This window comes from Sapajus apella, unplaced genomic scaffold (genome assembly GCF_009761245.1).
Source record: "Sapajus apella isolate SASKATOON/1434 unplaced genomic scaffold, GSC_monkey_1.0 scaffold72, whole genome shotgun sequence".
In the NCBI taxonomy this organism is placed as follows: Eukaryota; Metazoa; Chordata; class Mammalia; order Primates; family Cebidae; genus Sapajus; species Sapajus apella.
In genome coordinates this window covers 1,630,016-1,647,785 of record NW_022437012.1, presented here as the reverse complement: position 1 = coordinate 1,647,785, position 17,770 = coordinate 1,630,016, and the positions used below count along the sequence as shown (strand labels likewise).

At 34.5% G+C, this 17,770-nt stretch overlaps 1 protein-coding gene and 1 non-coding gene across 3 annotated transcripts in view; both read left to right on the top strand.

Annotated features, from left to right (window-relative positions):
* The window catches only part of PTPN4 (protein tyrosine phosphatase non-receptor type 4), a 219,813-nt gene that overhangs the window by 154,158 nt on the left and 47,885 nt on the right, over positions 1 to 17,770 (top strand). For both annotated transcript variants that reach the window (XM_032250629.1, XM_032250628.1), the window contains 3 exons: positions 4,466 to 4,638; positions 10,573 to 10,641; positions 17,006 to 17,131. In XM_032250629.1, the coding sequence (XP_032106520.1) occupies positions 4,466 to 4,638; positions 10,573 to 10,641; positions 17,006 to 17,131 (368 nt within the window). The remainder of the gene's footprint in view (positions 1 to 4,465; positions 4,639 to 10,572; positions 10,642 to 17,005; positions 17,132 to 17,770) is intronic.
* Positions 1,741 to 1,847, top strand: LOC116531827. Its single transcript, XR_004260609.1, has one exon. It is a non-coding gene; the product is annotated as a small nucleolar RNA U13 (small nucleolar RNA).

The window sequence follows — 17,770 nt, the reverse complement described above, 5'->3', positions numbered from 1 at the left end:
GCATTTCATATGTCCCTTTTCCCCTACTAAATCTGTAGTACTTCCTTTCATATATGAGCTCATTTCGTTTTAAGGGAGCTGAGTGTTACAAATTTATGAACTTAATAACATTTCCTCCCTTTGTTGGAGTGGTAATGGCTTTATATATTAAAAGCAACATTGAGTTGTCATGGAAAGTACAGTGTTGAAAACAATTTCATCTTGTAGATGATTTTATCGATTTCATTAAATCAAACTAACCTTATGTGATTTACGTTATTTCTTAGAAACCGAGAAATCTTGACAAATTAATGCATATTTCAAGATGCTTGTGTGTGTATGCATGTAAAATGTATTTGAAACCTTAAAAATGTCTTTGGGGCTGTCCACTGTGGTTCAATCCTGTAATCCTAGCACTTTGAGAGGCTGAGGTGGGAGGATCCCTTGAGGCCAGGAGTTCAAGACCAGCCTTGGCAACTTAGTGAGACACTGTCTCTACCAAAAAAAAGAAAATTAGCCAGGCATGATTATCTGTGCTTCTAGTCCCAGCTGCTCAGGAGACTGATGTGGGAAGATCTCTAGAGTCCAGGAAATCAGGCTGCAATGAGTTAGAATCACACCACTGTACTCCAGCCTAGATGACATAGGAAGGCCCTGTCTCCAAAAAAAAATAAATAAATAAATAAGGCTTTGGGTACAGTGGTGCCTCCTGCCTGTTATCCCAGCTACTTGGAAGGCTGAGATGGGAGGATAGGTTGAGCCCAGGAGTTCAAGGCTACAATGAGCTTTGACCGTGCCACTGTACTTTTAGCCTGGGCAACAGAACAGGACACCACTGCCTCTTGAAAAAAAAAAGTATTTGAATCAGCTCTGTTGTGTCAGAGGATATTGAGCTACTAAGTGATTATAAACTATAGTTTATTGTTTATGTTCATAAAATACAGAGTTTTTTTCAAGAGAATTTTTATTGATATAAAACATAATACTGAAAATGTGCATATTTTAAGTACACAGTTTGATGAAGTGAATATATCCGTATATATAGAATATGTACCTCCTTCTAATATGTAGAACATTACCAGCACCCCAGATACTTTTAATGTTGCTGCTGGAGCTCTGTCCACTTCCAGTCGTTAAACCTCCTGGAAGGTAAACACTACTCTCATTTGTGTGACCATGGATTAGTTTGCTTATATTTGAACTTTAAAAAATGAAATTAAACAGTTGTTGTCTTTATTGCCTGCCCTCTTTCCCTTAACACTTTTTTGTGAGATTCATCCATGTTGTTGCATATAACATTAGTTCATTTATGTATGGTATTCCTCTGAATGACTATACCATAATTTATTAATTTATTTTGCTGTTAGTGGACATCTTTGCCATTTCCAGGTTGGGGATATTATGACAAGTGCTGATAATGAAAATTATTTTACCTGTTTTAAAATTTAGGTGATTAAAATATAATATTGTTATCTGGAAACTATATGACAAATATTTTACTTTAAGTAATCATAGATGGCACTGTAGAAGTCAACTTTTTAAATTTAACTTACCCCATCATAATACTAGTGTTACTAATATTTATAATAAGTTATAATATCTAGCATTTATTCAGAACTTACTATATGTCTGACAGATCATTTTTGTAGCATTTAACCCTTAACACTCATTTTCCGAAGTAGTGTACCAGTTAAAAACATACTTACCAATAAGTGATAACAGCAGCAAAATATGACAGTTGATTAAAGAAAGTGTATAGGGATCTTTTTGTGGTTCATAAGCATGATGATTAGATTTTCATACTCTTGGGTGAGATATGCCTTCCTCAAACTTTCTTACAGCATGGCCACATTACAACCTGTCTGATGGGAGAAAAGAAGGTAAAGACAGTATACAGGCCAGGCATGATGGCTCACACCTGTAATCCCAACACTTTGGGAGGCTCAGATGGGTGCATTGCTTGAGGCCAGGAGTTCAAGACCAGCCTGGTCCACATGGTGCAACCCCATCTCTACTAAAATACAAAAAGATAGCTGGATGTAGTGGCGCACACCTGTATTTCCCGCTGCTTGGGAGGCTAAGGTACAAGAATCGCTTAAACCAGGAGGTGGAGGTTGCAGTGAGCAACCGCTGCACTCCAGCCTGGACAAGAGAGCGAGACTCTGTCTCAAAAAAAAGAAAAAAAAAAAAAAAAAAAAACAGTATACAGGCTTACTCTGCAGAAGGTGGCCTTGTTATTGCTTCCTCTCTAAAACATCTCTTTGTTTTTAAATGCCCAAACTTCATACAATGTACTTATCTCTCAGTACAACATTTTGTGTCTGTTGTTTACAAATTGGGCAGGAAAAATTTTTGTTACATTTCACATATGATTGATAGAATATAGAAATTACTTATAGACTTTTTGAAAAGTATACAAGTGTCAAAATGGATGAATATACTTGCGTCTTAGATGCTGACAGTGAGAAGCATTAGTGCATTATTGTAGCTGAGACATTTTCTGTTATTTTGCATAATGTTTATGGCATATGGTAAAACATATAAACTATGTTAGTGCAAACAAAACAACTGTTGATCATATTTAAGACTTAGTTTTCTGATAATCAAGAAGTGATGTTTTAAGCATATTCCCTTCTAATATGATAGTTTAATACTTTATACGTGGGCATTTTAGTGTGGATTAGTCACAGGAAATACTTTAATGAACTTCTGATGGGTAAGGATTTCTTTAACAAGGCATAGAAGGAAACCTTTATAACAAAAGATTGGTAATTTGGACTGTGTTAAAATTAACTCTATTCATCAGAAGATACCACTAAGACAGTGAAATATCTTAGACATTATATAATACACACAGAATCCTTGGTTGTACATGCATCCTAATAGAAATATATGCTAGCAAATTGAACAGACATTTCACAAATGAGGATATCCACATGACCATTAACACTGAACCTCGATAATTATCAAGGAGGTTCAAATTATAACCAAAATTTGCTACCTCTACATACACAACAGAATAGTAATGGGAAAGAGATTGATAAACCAGTAGCTGGTGAATATTTGGCACATATGCTACTGGTGGAAGGGAGTGTATATAGATCTACCCATTTTGGAAAAGTGTTGGGCATTATCTACCAAAGCTGAGCATATGTGTACATCATATGACCCAACAACAAAAATGTGCATATGTGTACACCAGAGAACATACAGGAATATGCCTGGCTGTATTCTTCTTATATCCCCAAACTAGAAATGTCAAATGTCTATCAACAGTAAAATGGATAAGTTAACTGTTAAATTCACAGAGTACTATGAAAATGAGTGAATTACACTTCGTAAACTTTGAATTTATATCAGAAACGTAATGCTGAACAAAAGCCAGACCTAAAGACAACATGTGTGTGATTCCATGTTTGTACAATAAAGTTCAAAAACAAGCATGATTATACTATGGTGATAAAGTCAGAAGAGTGATTACCTTTGGGAAAGTAATCTGGTAGAAAGGGGAGATAAATAATACTTCTGTGGTGGTGGTAATGATCCATTTCTTGAACTGGATAAAGGTTAAATGGTTGTATTTATTGTGTGAAAATCAGAGCTGTGAAATTATGAGATGTGGACATTGCTATATATGGTTCACTTTAATGAAATTATTTAGAAATTTGTACCAGTTTTCAAGAAAATGGGAAATTATTTTAGTGCTAATTTTAAAATTTGAATTCTGTAATAGTGTTCAGCCTGCTGAATGTTCTTATTTATTTACAATCTAGACAGATACTTTAAATTAGGAATATTGTTAAAGTTGTGATGATATATTTTAACATTTAACTTATGACCTTGAATTATATTTTGAAAGAGTCATAGCTAATAAATGTTGAAAATGGATACATATTAAAAGTTTGAACTCATTTCTAACTATGATCTAAGGTAAAAGTTTCTAAGAGGTGTAATATGAATGAGCAAGGCCAGCATGGGGGCTCATGCCTGTAATCTCCCAGTACTTTGTGAGACCAAGGCAGGTGCATTACTTGAGTTCGGGAGTTCAAGACCAGCTTGGCCACTATGGTGAAACCCCAGTTCTACTAAACATATAAAAAATTAGCTGGGCCTGGTGGTGCATGCCTTTAATTCCTCCTATTTGGGAGGCTGTGGCACAAGAATTGCCTGAACTTGGGAGACGGAGGTTGCAGTGAGCCGAGATCGCACCACTGCACTTCATCATGGGTGACAGAGTGAGACTCTGTCTCAAAAAAAAAAATGACTGAACAATGTCCGGATTTTGTAGACTTTTCCATATACTTCATTGCCTTTTTATTGGATAAGCAAAAAAGATCCTAGATAAAAGATCCTGTAGATTGTATCTATATCATTAACAAGTTAATGTTTGGAAGGCTAGAATAATTTATCTGTCAAAAGTAAATTAAATGGAGCATTAGATCCTGACATTTTCCTGGTATTCTCTGCATTTTGTCATTTATTACAGCATGAATCTAGAGAAACATTATTGGGATTTAATATGGTGAATTACAGAGCATGTAAAAATTTGTGGAAAGCTTGTGTAGAACATCACACATTCTTCCGTTTGGACAGACCACTTCCACCTCAAAAGAATTTTTTTGCACATTATTTTACATTAGGTTCAAAATTCCGGTACTGGTAAGTATTACTTCTGTGTTAAGGCTTTATTGTTGGATTTGTTTCCTTTCTTTAAAATAAAGATCCAGTTTATGGTACCATAGAGCCTTTGTTATACAGACTTAACTGAGTCAAAATCCCCATGGATTGCAGCCTCTATATCTGTATCATTAAAAAGTTCTGTAGGTTCTTGTGATATACTACAGACTTGAGAAACTAATTTCATCTTCTGTATTGCCTGGTCATTGTTTTCTGGAGTAAATTAACTACATTTGCTTGTTTACAATCAAGACAGGTAACTTAATTTATATTGTGTTTGTATTGGATATTTACTTGAAAACCTTTTTTTTTCTTAATTGAATTTTTTTTTTTTTTTTAAATAAGACGAGGTTTCACCATGTTGGTCAGGCTGGTCTTGAACTCTCGAACTCAGGTGATCCGCCCGCCTTGGCCTGCAACGTGCTTGGATTTCAGGCGTGAGCCACCATGCCCGGCCAAAACTTTTCTTTGTTCTAAGACAACCAAGATACCTTCTGCATAAAACTGTGTAATTATTGGGTTGTTTTTTTTTGAGATGGAGTTTCGCTCTTGTTACCCAGGCTGGAATGCAATGTCATGATCTCGGCTCACCACAATCTCCGCCTCCTGGGTTCAAGCAGTTCCCCTGCCTCAGCCTCCCGAGTAGCTGGGACTACAGGCACGCGCCACCATGCTCAGCTAATATTTGTATTTTTAGTAGAGACAGGGTTTCACCTCGTTGAACAGGATGATCACAATCTCTTGACCTCATGATCCACCCGCCTCGGCCTCCCAAAGTGCTGGGATTCACTGCGCCTGGCCAATTATTGGTTTTTTAATTTACAATTTAGCATATTTTTGAGTTGTCAAACCTTTTAAAGAGTTTAAAACAGTCACTAGGCAAAAACAGATTTAGTCATTGAACAGTAACCCCAGATTCCATTTCCTAAAATTGTTTTATTCTTGGTAGCTTTTATTTTTTTCCTGAAGGCAACAAATCTTTGGGGAATAACTAAATCTGAAGAAGCTCTGATTAGTTTTACCTATGGAATTCTTAAAAGGCCCATGAAAGCTAGTTTTTAAGTGGAACCTGGTAAGAATCAGAAAGTTATTCATTGTCTTTTAGTAAAACAGATGTTATTCATTGTTTGTTTATGCTTCACAAAATAAGATTTTTCATCTTTGATAAATAAAACCCTTGGCTGCGGGTCATGGCTCACACCTGTAATCTAGAGGCTGAGGCAGGCAGATCACCTGAAGTCAGGAGTTCAAGACCAGCCTGGCCAACATGGCAAAACCCTGTCTCTACCAAAAAAAAAAAAAAATTAGCCAGGCCTGGTGACAGGTGCCTGTAATTCCAGCTACTCAAGAGGCTGAGGCACAAGAATCACTTGTACCCAGGAAGTGGAGGTTGCAGTGAGCTGAGATCGCACCATTGCACTCCAGCCTGGGCAACAGAACGAGACTCCATCTCAGAAATAAAAAGAAAATAAAAAACCCTTGCCCATTATGTGTTAAGATTAATTTATGCTATATGTTCATGAGAAGATGTTTAGATAAGTCCCAGAAAAGATTTAACTGTAAACCTAAACATTTATAATTGCCTAATTTGTAATCTCAGTAAAAATAACAATATGAAGCTTAGTACAGGATATGTCACTTAAAATATGTGACTCTAACCCCAGAAAAATTAGTAAAAGTAGCTCAAAAGTTAAATAGTAACAATTAAACAGAGTTAGGACATTTTAAACCAAACAGAAGGCACAGGGAATTTCCTAAGTGGTTTGCTATCATGTTTAACTCCTTTTTTCTGCCTTCCTAAAAGCAATTTTGAGCAAAGTAAGGTGACAGTACTCATAAATTTAAAAGTAAATAGATGGAAGAAGAGAGTATCAGATCTATAATGAAAGTCTAGGAAAAAGCAAAGAGCCTTACCTACTGTTAGTAAATCTCAGCAAGAAAAGAAGAAATCTCCAGGGCTTTATATGAAATGAGAACAGTACAACCCCTAAAGATATTCCTTCAATGAATTTAATTTCTAATTGATTACCAGGGTAGTTATACAGGGACTACTCTTACCATCTATTCGAATTCTTTTTTCTCCCCTTTGTCCTTGCAAATGTGACATAAACACACGTCGTTTCATTTAGGTACAAAGAAATGAATAGGAAGCAGTAACCAGCCTTCAACTATAATTCAAGCAAGTCTCAGATGAGAAAAAAAATCAAGGAAGTTACCCAAACCATACCAAAGCAAACATAAAGTTTACATATGGTGACTTCAAATACAAAAGACAGTTTTAAAAAAAAAACCTGTTTTGGGAGGAAATCATCACTGAAACAGAAGGAAATTTGTACCATAAGTATTAATAAAAGCAAGTTCAAGAACAATCTGATTTTTGAAAAAAACAAAAACAAAAAAAAACATCGGCAGGGAAGGGAACAACACTGGCCATTCAGAAGGCTGTTACTGCGCTTGGGGGAAGATTGGCCAAGTATTAACAAATTTTACCTGTTTTCAACAGAACTGAGATTACAGATTATTAAATGGAAGCTGTACATTTTAGAAAGTTGAACAGTTATTTTAACAGCTTTATTGAAGTATAATTGACACATAAGAAATGATCATATTCAAAGTTTAATATCTGATGTTAGTATGATGAATTACTGTGATTGCATGTCAAGTGTTAAGCCAATCCTATATTCCTAGGATAAACCCGACTTCGCCATGATATCCTTCATATATGTTTGATTTACTCTGCTAAATTTTGTTTGGGATTTTATATAATATATATATATATTATAATATATATACTCTCATTCTTGATACTGATAACTTGATCTTCTTTGATTAATCTGCTAGTGGTTTATCTGTTTAAATTAAATATTTTAAAATAATGTAGACCAGGCATAGTGGCCTGTAATCTTAGTGCTTTTGGAGACCAAGGTGGGAGGATTGTTTGAGGCCAGGAGTTCAAGTCCAGTCTGGGCAATATAGGGAGACCCTGTCTCTACCAAAAGTTTAAAAAGAAGCTGGGCTTTTTGGCACACACCTATAGTCCTAACTACTCAGGAGATTCAGGCAAGAGGATCACTTGAGGTCAGGAGTTCAAGGTAACAGGATTATGATCAGGCCACTGCACTCCAGCCTAGGTGACAGAGCAAGACCCTGTCTCTAAACAACAACAAACAATATGTATGCCAAATAAAACTTTTCTTCGGGCCTATGTTACTTGTGGGCCCTCCTTTGTCAACCAAGTCCTAAAGACAAAAACATGACCAAAAAATATTAAACATGGCCACATTGCCATTCAAGTCCGAAGTCAACAGATAGACATTACTCAGTATGCAAAAACTCAGAGAATATGACATCTCCAAGACCTTCCTGAAAACATTTATTTAGTAGCAAAAATTCAGCAAACCAGGAGATAAATCAAAATATCCGAAGAAGAATCCTGATTAAAAGCCCTGAAAATGAAGGTTAAATCCTCACTTTAAGAACTAATTCTTGACAATTGTGAGAATTATAACTGCTGAATAAAATTCAAATGGTATAAACTTTGCCAAAGCAGAATAAATAACTTTAAAAAATGAAGCAAGGGACTAGTGGGAGGAAATATTTGAATCCTTAAAGTTTGAAACAATTTTAGGTGTTAATACACCACTTTTTAAGTTTTTCTTAATCTTTTTTCCTTTTTTTTTTTTAAATCTCTTAGTTTAATTAAAGGAAACCAGTTTGATTTTCTTCACTAAAAGTGGCATATATGTCATAATTACATTTTAATAAAATTATCTGTGTATATCTAGCCTTTTTAATGTTTATATACATGAATTTTAGAATGATTTCTACCTGCTCATAATGGTGGTGATTTCTTTATGGGTACGACTGTGGCTAAAATCAATTTTTTTTGTTCTTATTATGTTTTTCTATATTGCTTGAATAACTTATAATAAGCATATATATAAATGATACTTTCTTACTGCTCAAAAGATAAGTCTCTTACTGTCAAAGATTAGTGTTCTGACACTGGAACAGTTTTTCATTTTGTTGTAGTGACAGTACTAAACTCACGTCTGTATTATGGACAATATCAAATATAAGCCTTTCTTGCATTAATTTTTTTAATTGTTTCTTTATTATGAAATTTAAGTTGTTATTCCAACCTTTTGAGTAATGGTGTCCTATTTGAATCTTCTTCACTGGAAAATTAATCTGTCAGTCAGAGTTCAGTCAGGGAAACAGAAAGCCCTTTTGATATTTCAAACAAAAGCAGTTTAATTGAAGAAGTTAGTTACATGGGTGTTGGAAATGCTGAGAAAACAAAAGAGAGTAAACACAGTTATGGGGAAACAAACAGGAAGAATGGGTAATGCCTAAAAATCAGATGCATGGGTCACTCCTGGGCTGGAGTCTACAAACCAACACCTGCTACTATATACTGTTAGAGCCTCTGTAGAAAAACTTTGTCATCCCCTGACTGACCTCTGATTGATACATTAATTTTCCAGGGAAGAAAAGTCAGTCTATATCTTCCAGAGAAGTACAGCTTTAATCAAGGATGGGACCATCTGCAGGTTGCTCTTTCTTACTATGCCCGATCCCCATGATTATTAAAGCAGCTGCCAGCTGCCAACAGCTACCAATTTCCTGTTCTGCCTTTCTCCACTTTCTGATCTTCCACCAATACCTTCTAAAAGCAGAACCTAAGGCAAAATAATTTAGCAAATGGAGTTTAGTATAGTCCCTGCAAAACATAGGGTACAGGACAGGATTAGGCCTATGACAGCTTGCACATTAAAATTGTATATACATAATCACATATATTTATAGTTTTTAAAAATTAAGCTTTGCGTTTATAGTCCTTAAGAACTTTAAAACATATCCAAAGGACTTTTTAATCATCAAAATGATTAGACGTCTTGTAAATGAGGTAGGAATGGGAGCATGAAAAATGTTACCTGGACACAGTACCATCCCTAATGAGTATGCACTAAATAAACTTTTTTCCCTTCATAATGAGCAGTTGTGGAGAATACTGGAACTATTGTCATACTTAAAATGTTGAAATACTCTTTTTTGACTCACAGATGGTACTGGGACTATCAGATCTATTACTTTCTCCACCAGTCTCTTTATGCACATATCCTTATCTCTGTTCCAAAGTATCCAGAGGATTAACATCATTATTCTAATGTGGAAATACAAAACAGTGATGAACTTTAATTTATTACCTCCCTCTTAGAGGAAATATTTTCTTAGGAAATTTCAACTTGAAGTTTAAAAATCATGGTAATATTTCTCATTTTTCCATTAAAACCTCATAAAAGTGCCATTCAGTTTATATTTATTGATATTTATCCATGGAAAATGGTCTTAAAATTGCTAGCTTAACTGTGGAAACTGGCATTTGGCTGTTTTTATATGCATTAGATATCTGTATTTGTAAATTGTTACATTTGATATACCACCAATTTATGTTCATTCACAATTAAGTATGAGAATGTCTCAAATAAATTCTCTGAGAACTTTTATTAACAAATTTCATCTGAACACATTGGTTTACCTCAGAGGAAGATCAGTTTCTCTCTATGAACAATTTCCCTTAGATAAATCAGCTTCAGAACAAATCTCCTAGTGCCAAACCCCACCAGTTTTCTGCTTAGTTCCTTCCTTTAAACAAAAATCTGGAGTTGTTTTGTGTCTGGACATGGAGGGAGTTGAATCACGTCTGTCTTCATTAATGGGAGAAATGTAACTAAGCTTCATTCATCCAGGTAGAATTGGAATGTCAGTCCAGTCTTTTCATTATCTGCTTCCTTTTCTCTGCTAGGAATGTCTTGTCTCTTAGGAAATTATACTATAATCATGTTATGTGTTGTCATTTTATCTTATAGTTCTCTTAAAGACTTTATTGTTGTGCATATTTATATATTTCAGTGGGAGAACTGAAGTCCAATCAGTTCAGTATGGCAAAGAAAAGGCAAATAAAGACAGGGTATTTGCAAGGTAAGCCAATTCTGTTTCATTGTCTGAATTTTTTTAAAAAGATGGATTGAGTTTAAAAAGTTTTTCTAAATATTTTTTCTAAAGTTTTTCTAAATATTTCAAATTTTTGATTAAAGAATTATCACGATTCTTTAACAATAAATTATGTTGAGGAAATGATAAAGTAGCTTGTCTAGTTTATGATTCATTTTTTATATGAGCATTAATAGTGTGCCAGGCATTGCAGTTCTGAATAGGCTGATCAAATATTGTTATTAATATAATATTTTGTTTGAAGTTGCTCTCCTTTTTTAAAACATTTTTGAGAAATACAGTGACTTATTTCATGTTATCAAGCCATTTCGTTTCCATATTTATTTAAATTATATTGTTAAGAGATAAGTTGCTTTATTTTTGTTTACCATTTATTGTCTTTATTTCTTTAGGGTCTATTATAGCCCTTTTTTCTTTTTCTATTTTTTTAGTCTTTGCTGTATCTTCCAGGCTGGAGTGCAATGGCACAATCTAGGCTCACTGCAAGCTCTGCCTCTCTGACTCTTGGGTTCAAGCAATTCTTCTGTCTCATCCTCCCTAGTATATGGGATTACATACGCATGCCACCATGCTTGTGTAATATTTTTGTGTTTTTAGTAGAGATGGGGTTTTGCCATGTCAGCCAGGCTGGCCTCTTGACCTCAGGTGATCCTCCCACCTCAGCCTCCCGAAGTGCTGGGATTACAGGCTTGAGCCACCAGGCCTGACCTAGCTAATTGGCTTTTTAACAAGTGAAATGACATGATAAGATTTATGTTGTGGAAAATAGTATTATAAGCAAGGATAGGGAATGAGTTAGAAAGCAAAGCCTCAGTACCCGGAGACCAATTATAAGGTAATTGCAGTGATCCAAGTGAAAATAATGAAGGCCTGAACAAAAACATTGGTAATGGAATGGAAAATAGGGAACAAATTTAAGGAACGTTTTGTAAGCAAAACTAGCAGAAACTGATGACCAACTGGATATAGGTGTGTTAGAGAAAGGCTTTTTTTTTTTGTTTTTCTCAGTGAAAATGACTATTAGAGGCTAGGTCCTTTAATTAGTTATGTGCTTGGTATCTACTGCTATTAGAGTCTTGAGTTTTAATAAAGAAAACTAGAGAAGTTTGCTTTTGATTTCACTTTGTTTAAATTTTGTTGTTTATCTAAAAGTCCTTTCTGCTGTGTGTTTCCAGAGTAAAGGGAGTTTTGTATTGGTTTTTTTCTTCCTCTTTCCAAATGTGGAAATTGCTTTTTTCCCCTGGTAATGTGATAGGTCATTGTGTTTAAAAACTCCAACAGTATCAAAGAACGTAAAGAAAATTTATCATCCCAAGACAACTATTTAAAAAAATGTTGGTACTCAATTATTCAGGATTTTTCTATGCATATACTTATAGAGACATTTATATATATGTGTATATATTTGTTTCAAAATTGTTTTATGCTATTTGTTGTTTGCGTTTATCATTTAACATATCATGCACATTTTCTTCAGTGTTCAAAAATCTAGTCATTTATAATGGCAGTGAATCTTTTGACAGTTAAATCATTTGATTACAAACTGTAAACTTAACTTTTAGGATTCCTCCCTTTACTCAGCCACATCCCTGCCTCCAGAGTAGTTGTTGCTAAGACTTTCTAAGGATGTCACAGTAATATGTGTGACATACAGCTTACATTTAGTAGCCTAATAAAGGAGGAAATAATATTTTATTACATTATGAATTAGCATTAATAGAAGAGCTATAAATGTTAAGTTCATCTTTATTTTAAAAATCAGCCATGGTGCAGTGGCTCACGCCTCTAATCCCAGCACTTTGGGAGGCCCAGGCGGGCGGATCATGAGGTCAAGAGATTGAGACCATCCTGGCCAACTTGGTGAAACCCCATCTCTACCAAAAATACAAAACTTAGCTGGGCATGGTGGCATGTGCCTGTAGTCCCTGCCACTCAGGAGGCTGAGGCAGGAGAATCGCTTGAACTTGAACCTGGGAGGTGGAGGTTGCAGTGAGCCGAGATTGCACCACTACACTCCAGCCTGGTGACAGAGCAAGACTCCATCTCAAAAAAAAATCATATGCATGAGATAATATATTTTATTTATTTTCATTCTGTTGTGACTGATAAGAAAATTTGCACTGTAGTATGAAGGGGTTGGACTAAATGGTGTCATGAGTTGTTTTCAAATTAAAAAATCCTGTACTTTAAACCTCTGATAATGGAAAATCTTTACACCTAAATTACTTTGAATTCACTTATGGAAAATGAAATCTGAGTCAATGTATTTTTTTTTAAATACCAATAATATTTCTTAAAATATTTTTCTGATTCTCAGTGTTGTAACATACTTAAAACTTTTTTATTCCTTTCTTAACATCTTCCTTCTTGCTTGACTTTTATAAAAAGTATAGAATATGTGATTTGATCGCTAGTTGTATGTAGTATATCCTAATATGAATACCAGATCATAGGTGTATTTATATATTAAGTTACTATCACATATAAATGGTTTCTTTATAAGTGTTAATGTTTTAATATTTCTATCATATCAGATTTTAGAAATAAACAGTTACATCTGCATCTTAGTTGTTCATTTTCTATATTCATTATTAAAATGTATAGTTGTTTAATAGATTATTTTATAAAACAAATAGCCATTATTCAGTGAATAGTAGAGCTAAAATTTCATTATTGCAAAATTTCAAGCCTCAAATAACTCTCCTATTTCTTTTGTTTTTCTGGAATTGTGTGGGTCCTCTGAAATAATAAGGTATCAGCTATGATGAGGTTGTAATAGTACTGGGCTGTTTAATGATAATCTCTTTCTCTGAAAGATGAAGGTTTTCTGGGATTGTTTTTCTAGTATGTTAGAATCTGATGGTAATGACTAGACATATGTCTTCCAAAATTTTCTAATGGTTTTAGTAATTATTATTTTATTAAAGTACCAGGGAATTCCAGAGTTCTTTTTTGGGGGGGTTGGGGTTTAGTTGACAGTATGAACAGTTAGAAAAGCCTCTTCCTATCTAAAATGCAATTTAAAAAAAAAAGAAAGAAAGAAAAGACTCTTCCTTAAACTTTTCATGTGATAATAATTTTTTAGCAATAATTAAATGTTTTTTCTTTTTTCTGATTATCACCTCTTCGTGCTTGCCTTGGCAGCACATATACTGATTATCACCCCTGCAAATTGCTTTCACATTTTGCAGTTGTCATATAATATATCTAAGAAAAGAGAAAAACAATATTCTCATACAACAGAAAAATGAGGTGCCCTGGACAGAAAAGAAGCTTACCACATCGCAAACACAGTGATGCTATGTGGTATTTTTTTCTCTGAAATTTCCACACTCAACAGGAAACATAGACAGCAAGCTTGAGTGGGTGGGTCTCTGAGGTTAAAACTGTTAATAAAATACAATACATGAAATTTGGTTTTAAATTCAAAGTGCCCAGCCATGTTTAGTCCATTAACAGCAATAAAGTGTTCTGACGCTTCAGACTAGGTAAGTGTGCTAGAATTTTTTTTCTTCAAATGACTTTTTCCAGCTTTTAGAAAATGAAAGTGGTTAATTTACTGATTACAGTTGATGAACTTTCATACAACTTACATTTAGTAGTCTAATATATGAGGAAATAATAGTTTATTAAATTATTAATTAGCATTAATAGAAGAGCCATAAATTGTTCATCTTTATTTTAAATATCAAATGCATGAGATAATATACTTCATTTTCATTCTGTTGTGACTGATAAAATTTGCACTGCAGTATGAGGGGTTTGAACTAAATGATGTCATGAATTGTCTTCAAATTTAAAAAATCCTATAATTTCAACCTGTGATAATGGGAAATATTCGCACCTAAATTACTTTGAATCCCCTTTTGAAAATGAAATCTGAATCAGTGTATTCTTTTTTAAAACCAGTGACATTCTATGTCTTAGAAAATGTCTACAAGCTTTTTGATTAAGGAAATGTCATTAGGCCAAACTAAAAATCTTTTGGCTATGAATTGCTGAAATGTTAGGACACTTGTGTGGTTTAAATTTATAAGTAACTTAAATTTTTCATGGTTTAATAAAATTAATAGGCTAAAACATTGCCCTGAAAATTTAGATACTATATATCATAAAATTCAGGTGGTAGGGAGAGACCTATGGGTCATATTGTGCTAATAAATTTATACATTTTAGATACAGAAACATAAGAGGTTTGTCAAATAGGAAGCCACATCTCAAATTCAGTGTCCTTATCATTATTTTAATGCTTCCTACTGTACACATAATAACAGTTTATTCAGTTCTCTTTGATCAGTGTTAGTGTACATTTTAGTCCAACCTTGCTTTTTACACGTTTAACATACTGGAAAGGAAATTCCAGCAGATAGTGAAACTTCAAACTTCATGAGATCATTATGTATCAGAATTCTACTGTTACTAAGTTTTAATGTAATCAGATGAGTTAAGATTGCATTTACTTTATGCCTTCCTTGGTAATTGTTTTATTTTTTTTAGCCATAGAAAAGTATATATGTAGTACATGATGAAAGGAAAATATTCCAATGAGCTAAAAAGCAAGTCCAATACTACTTGCAATTCTTTATCAGTATGGGAAAATCTGAAAATAAATCTCAATTCACACAACAAAGGCCTATGATTCCTATTAACTATAACCAAAACTAGTCTTCGTTTTTAAATTTTATTCATAGGTGTTTCTACATAAATTTTTATGATCTAGTTTTTGTAGGAAGACAACAAGAGCTGTTTAATTTTTGTACATTGTGCTATAATGGAAAATATATATAGTTTTTATATGCTTCAATTCACTTCTGAAATATAAAACAAGGTGATTTATTATATACTTTATATAAGTAGCTTAAATTATTAGCCTTCACTTTAACTCTGCACTTCATAAAGCCAGGCATTTAAAGAGATAACATGTATTTTTCACTAATTTTGTCCATTATCTGAATTTGCATATAAAAAAGACTTTAGTTGTTAACTTCCTAAAATTCTAAGGGTTTATGATCCCTGCATAGATCAATATCTTTTTATCTTAATCAATATCAAGATCTCTCTTTTTTTTTTTTTTTTTTTTTTTTTTTTTTTTTGTGAGACAGGATTTCACTCTTGTCACACAGACTGCTCACTGCAGTCTCAAATTCCTGAGCTCAAGTGATGCTCTGACTTCAGCCTCCCAAGTAGCTTGAATTACAGGCCCCTGCCATCACACCCAGCTAATTTATTTTTTGTAGAGACAGAGTCTCCTTATGTTGCCCAGACTGGTCTCAAACTCCTAAGTTCAAGTGATCCTCCCACCTGGGTCTCCCTAAGTGCTGGGATTACAGCACTGAGCCACTTCACCCAGCCAAGATAGTTTTTAAAACATCACTTAGTTTTCTTCTTTATCTTTAGGATAACTGATAATATGTAGACTGGTAACAAAACATATCCTTCTACTCCCTACCACTAGACAGAATTGTTAACCTTCCAAAATGGTTTTGGAAAAAAGGGAAAAATCCACTAACCTACTATGTATTAAAAATTTTTTAAATAGATAAATGTAATATGCATAATTATTTTTGTTCTGTCTTCACTGAGGCAGAGGATTGGGATTTATATATGGAAGCATTCAGGAGATAATGTGCTAGGAATTGTTTAATACATCCCAAGATAAGCTAGTGTTCCAGATACTCTGGAATAGCGGTAGGCAGTCTCTATTATATCAGTAACATCTGAGAAAACATTTGGTAGCAAACTCTTCCCTTTTTACCTTTCTCCTTCCTTTTCTTGTTTCTTCTGTTTTTCTCCTCTTTCTTATGCTCTATCGTACTGTTGGTAGCCTGCCTTCCTTTATTCTTCATATAAAGCAAATATACTTTCTTAGGAAGTTATTTGGTAAATAACCTCTAAATGCATTAATTTGTTACAAGTAAACTCTTTATGTTGCTAATCTAGAACATAATCTATGAAAACAAATTCTAGGATTTGATTCATAGTTTGGAATACAAAAATAAAACTTTTTTTTTTTTTTTTTTTTGAGACAGAGTTTCACTCTTGTTACCCAGGCTGGAGTGCAATGGCACGATCTTGGCTCACGGCAACCTCCGCCTCCTGGGTTCAGGCAATTCTCCTGCTTCAGCCTCCTGAGTAGCTGGGATTACAGGCACGCGCCACCATGCCCAGCTGATTTTTTTTTTGTAGTTTTAGTAGAGACGGGGTTTCACCATGTTGACCAGGATGGTCTCGATCTCTTGACCTCGTGATCCACCCACCTCGGCCTCCCAAAGTGCTGGGATTACAGGCGTGAGCCACCGCGCTTAACATATTATTTAATTTATTTCTGCAGATCCCCAAGTAAGCCATTGGCACGGAAGTTAATGGATTGGGAAGTGGTAAGCAGAAATTCAATATCTGATGACAGGTTAGAAACACAAAGCCTTCCATCACGATCTCCACCTGGAACTCCTAATCAGTAAGTACAGGCCAAGATCAGGTGTGAATTTTGCTAATTTCTAATTATTGGCTGTGTATTTTTATTGCCTGAAGATAAAAATATGTAAAAATTGAATTCTTTTGGTAAAATATGATTTTTGTTGCTCCAGAGCATTATTTTCTCTTTACCTGATGCTCATTGTGGAAGTAACATGGCATAGACTTGAAGGATGAGAGTAGGGCATTGAATAAGGGCCCCACTCTCATTTTCCTCAACAGTTGACTCCTGCAGTTAGAGTACCTGATAAATGAGGATCTGTTAGACTTAAAATCTCATATGGTTGTTGTTGACACACTCATTTCTCATGTGGATTCCTAGCAGAATTTCAAGGGGAGTATATATTGTTTGAAAATGCTTTCCGAGTGATTGTGATTCTCTTACTTAAACCACTACCTCAACCATGACTATAGCATGTTCTGTGGCCTAGAAAAAGGGGTTTCCCATCATTCTCAGCAAACTGACACAAGAACAGAAAATCAGACACCACATGTTCTCACTGATAGGCGGGTGTTGAACAATGAGAACACATAGACACAGAGAGGGGAGCATCACACACTGGGGTCTGTTGGTGGGGGCTAGGGGCAGGAGAGTGGGGTTTGGGGAGGTTGGGGAAGGATA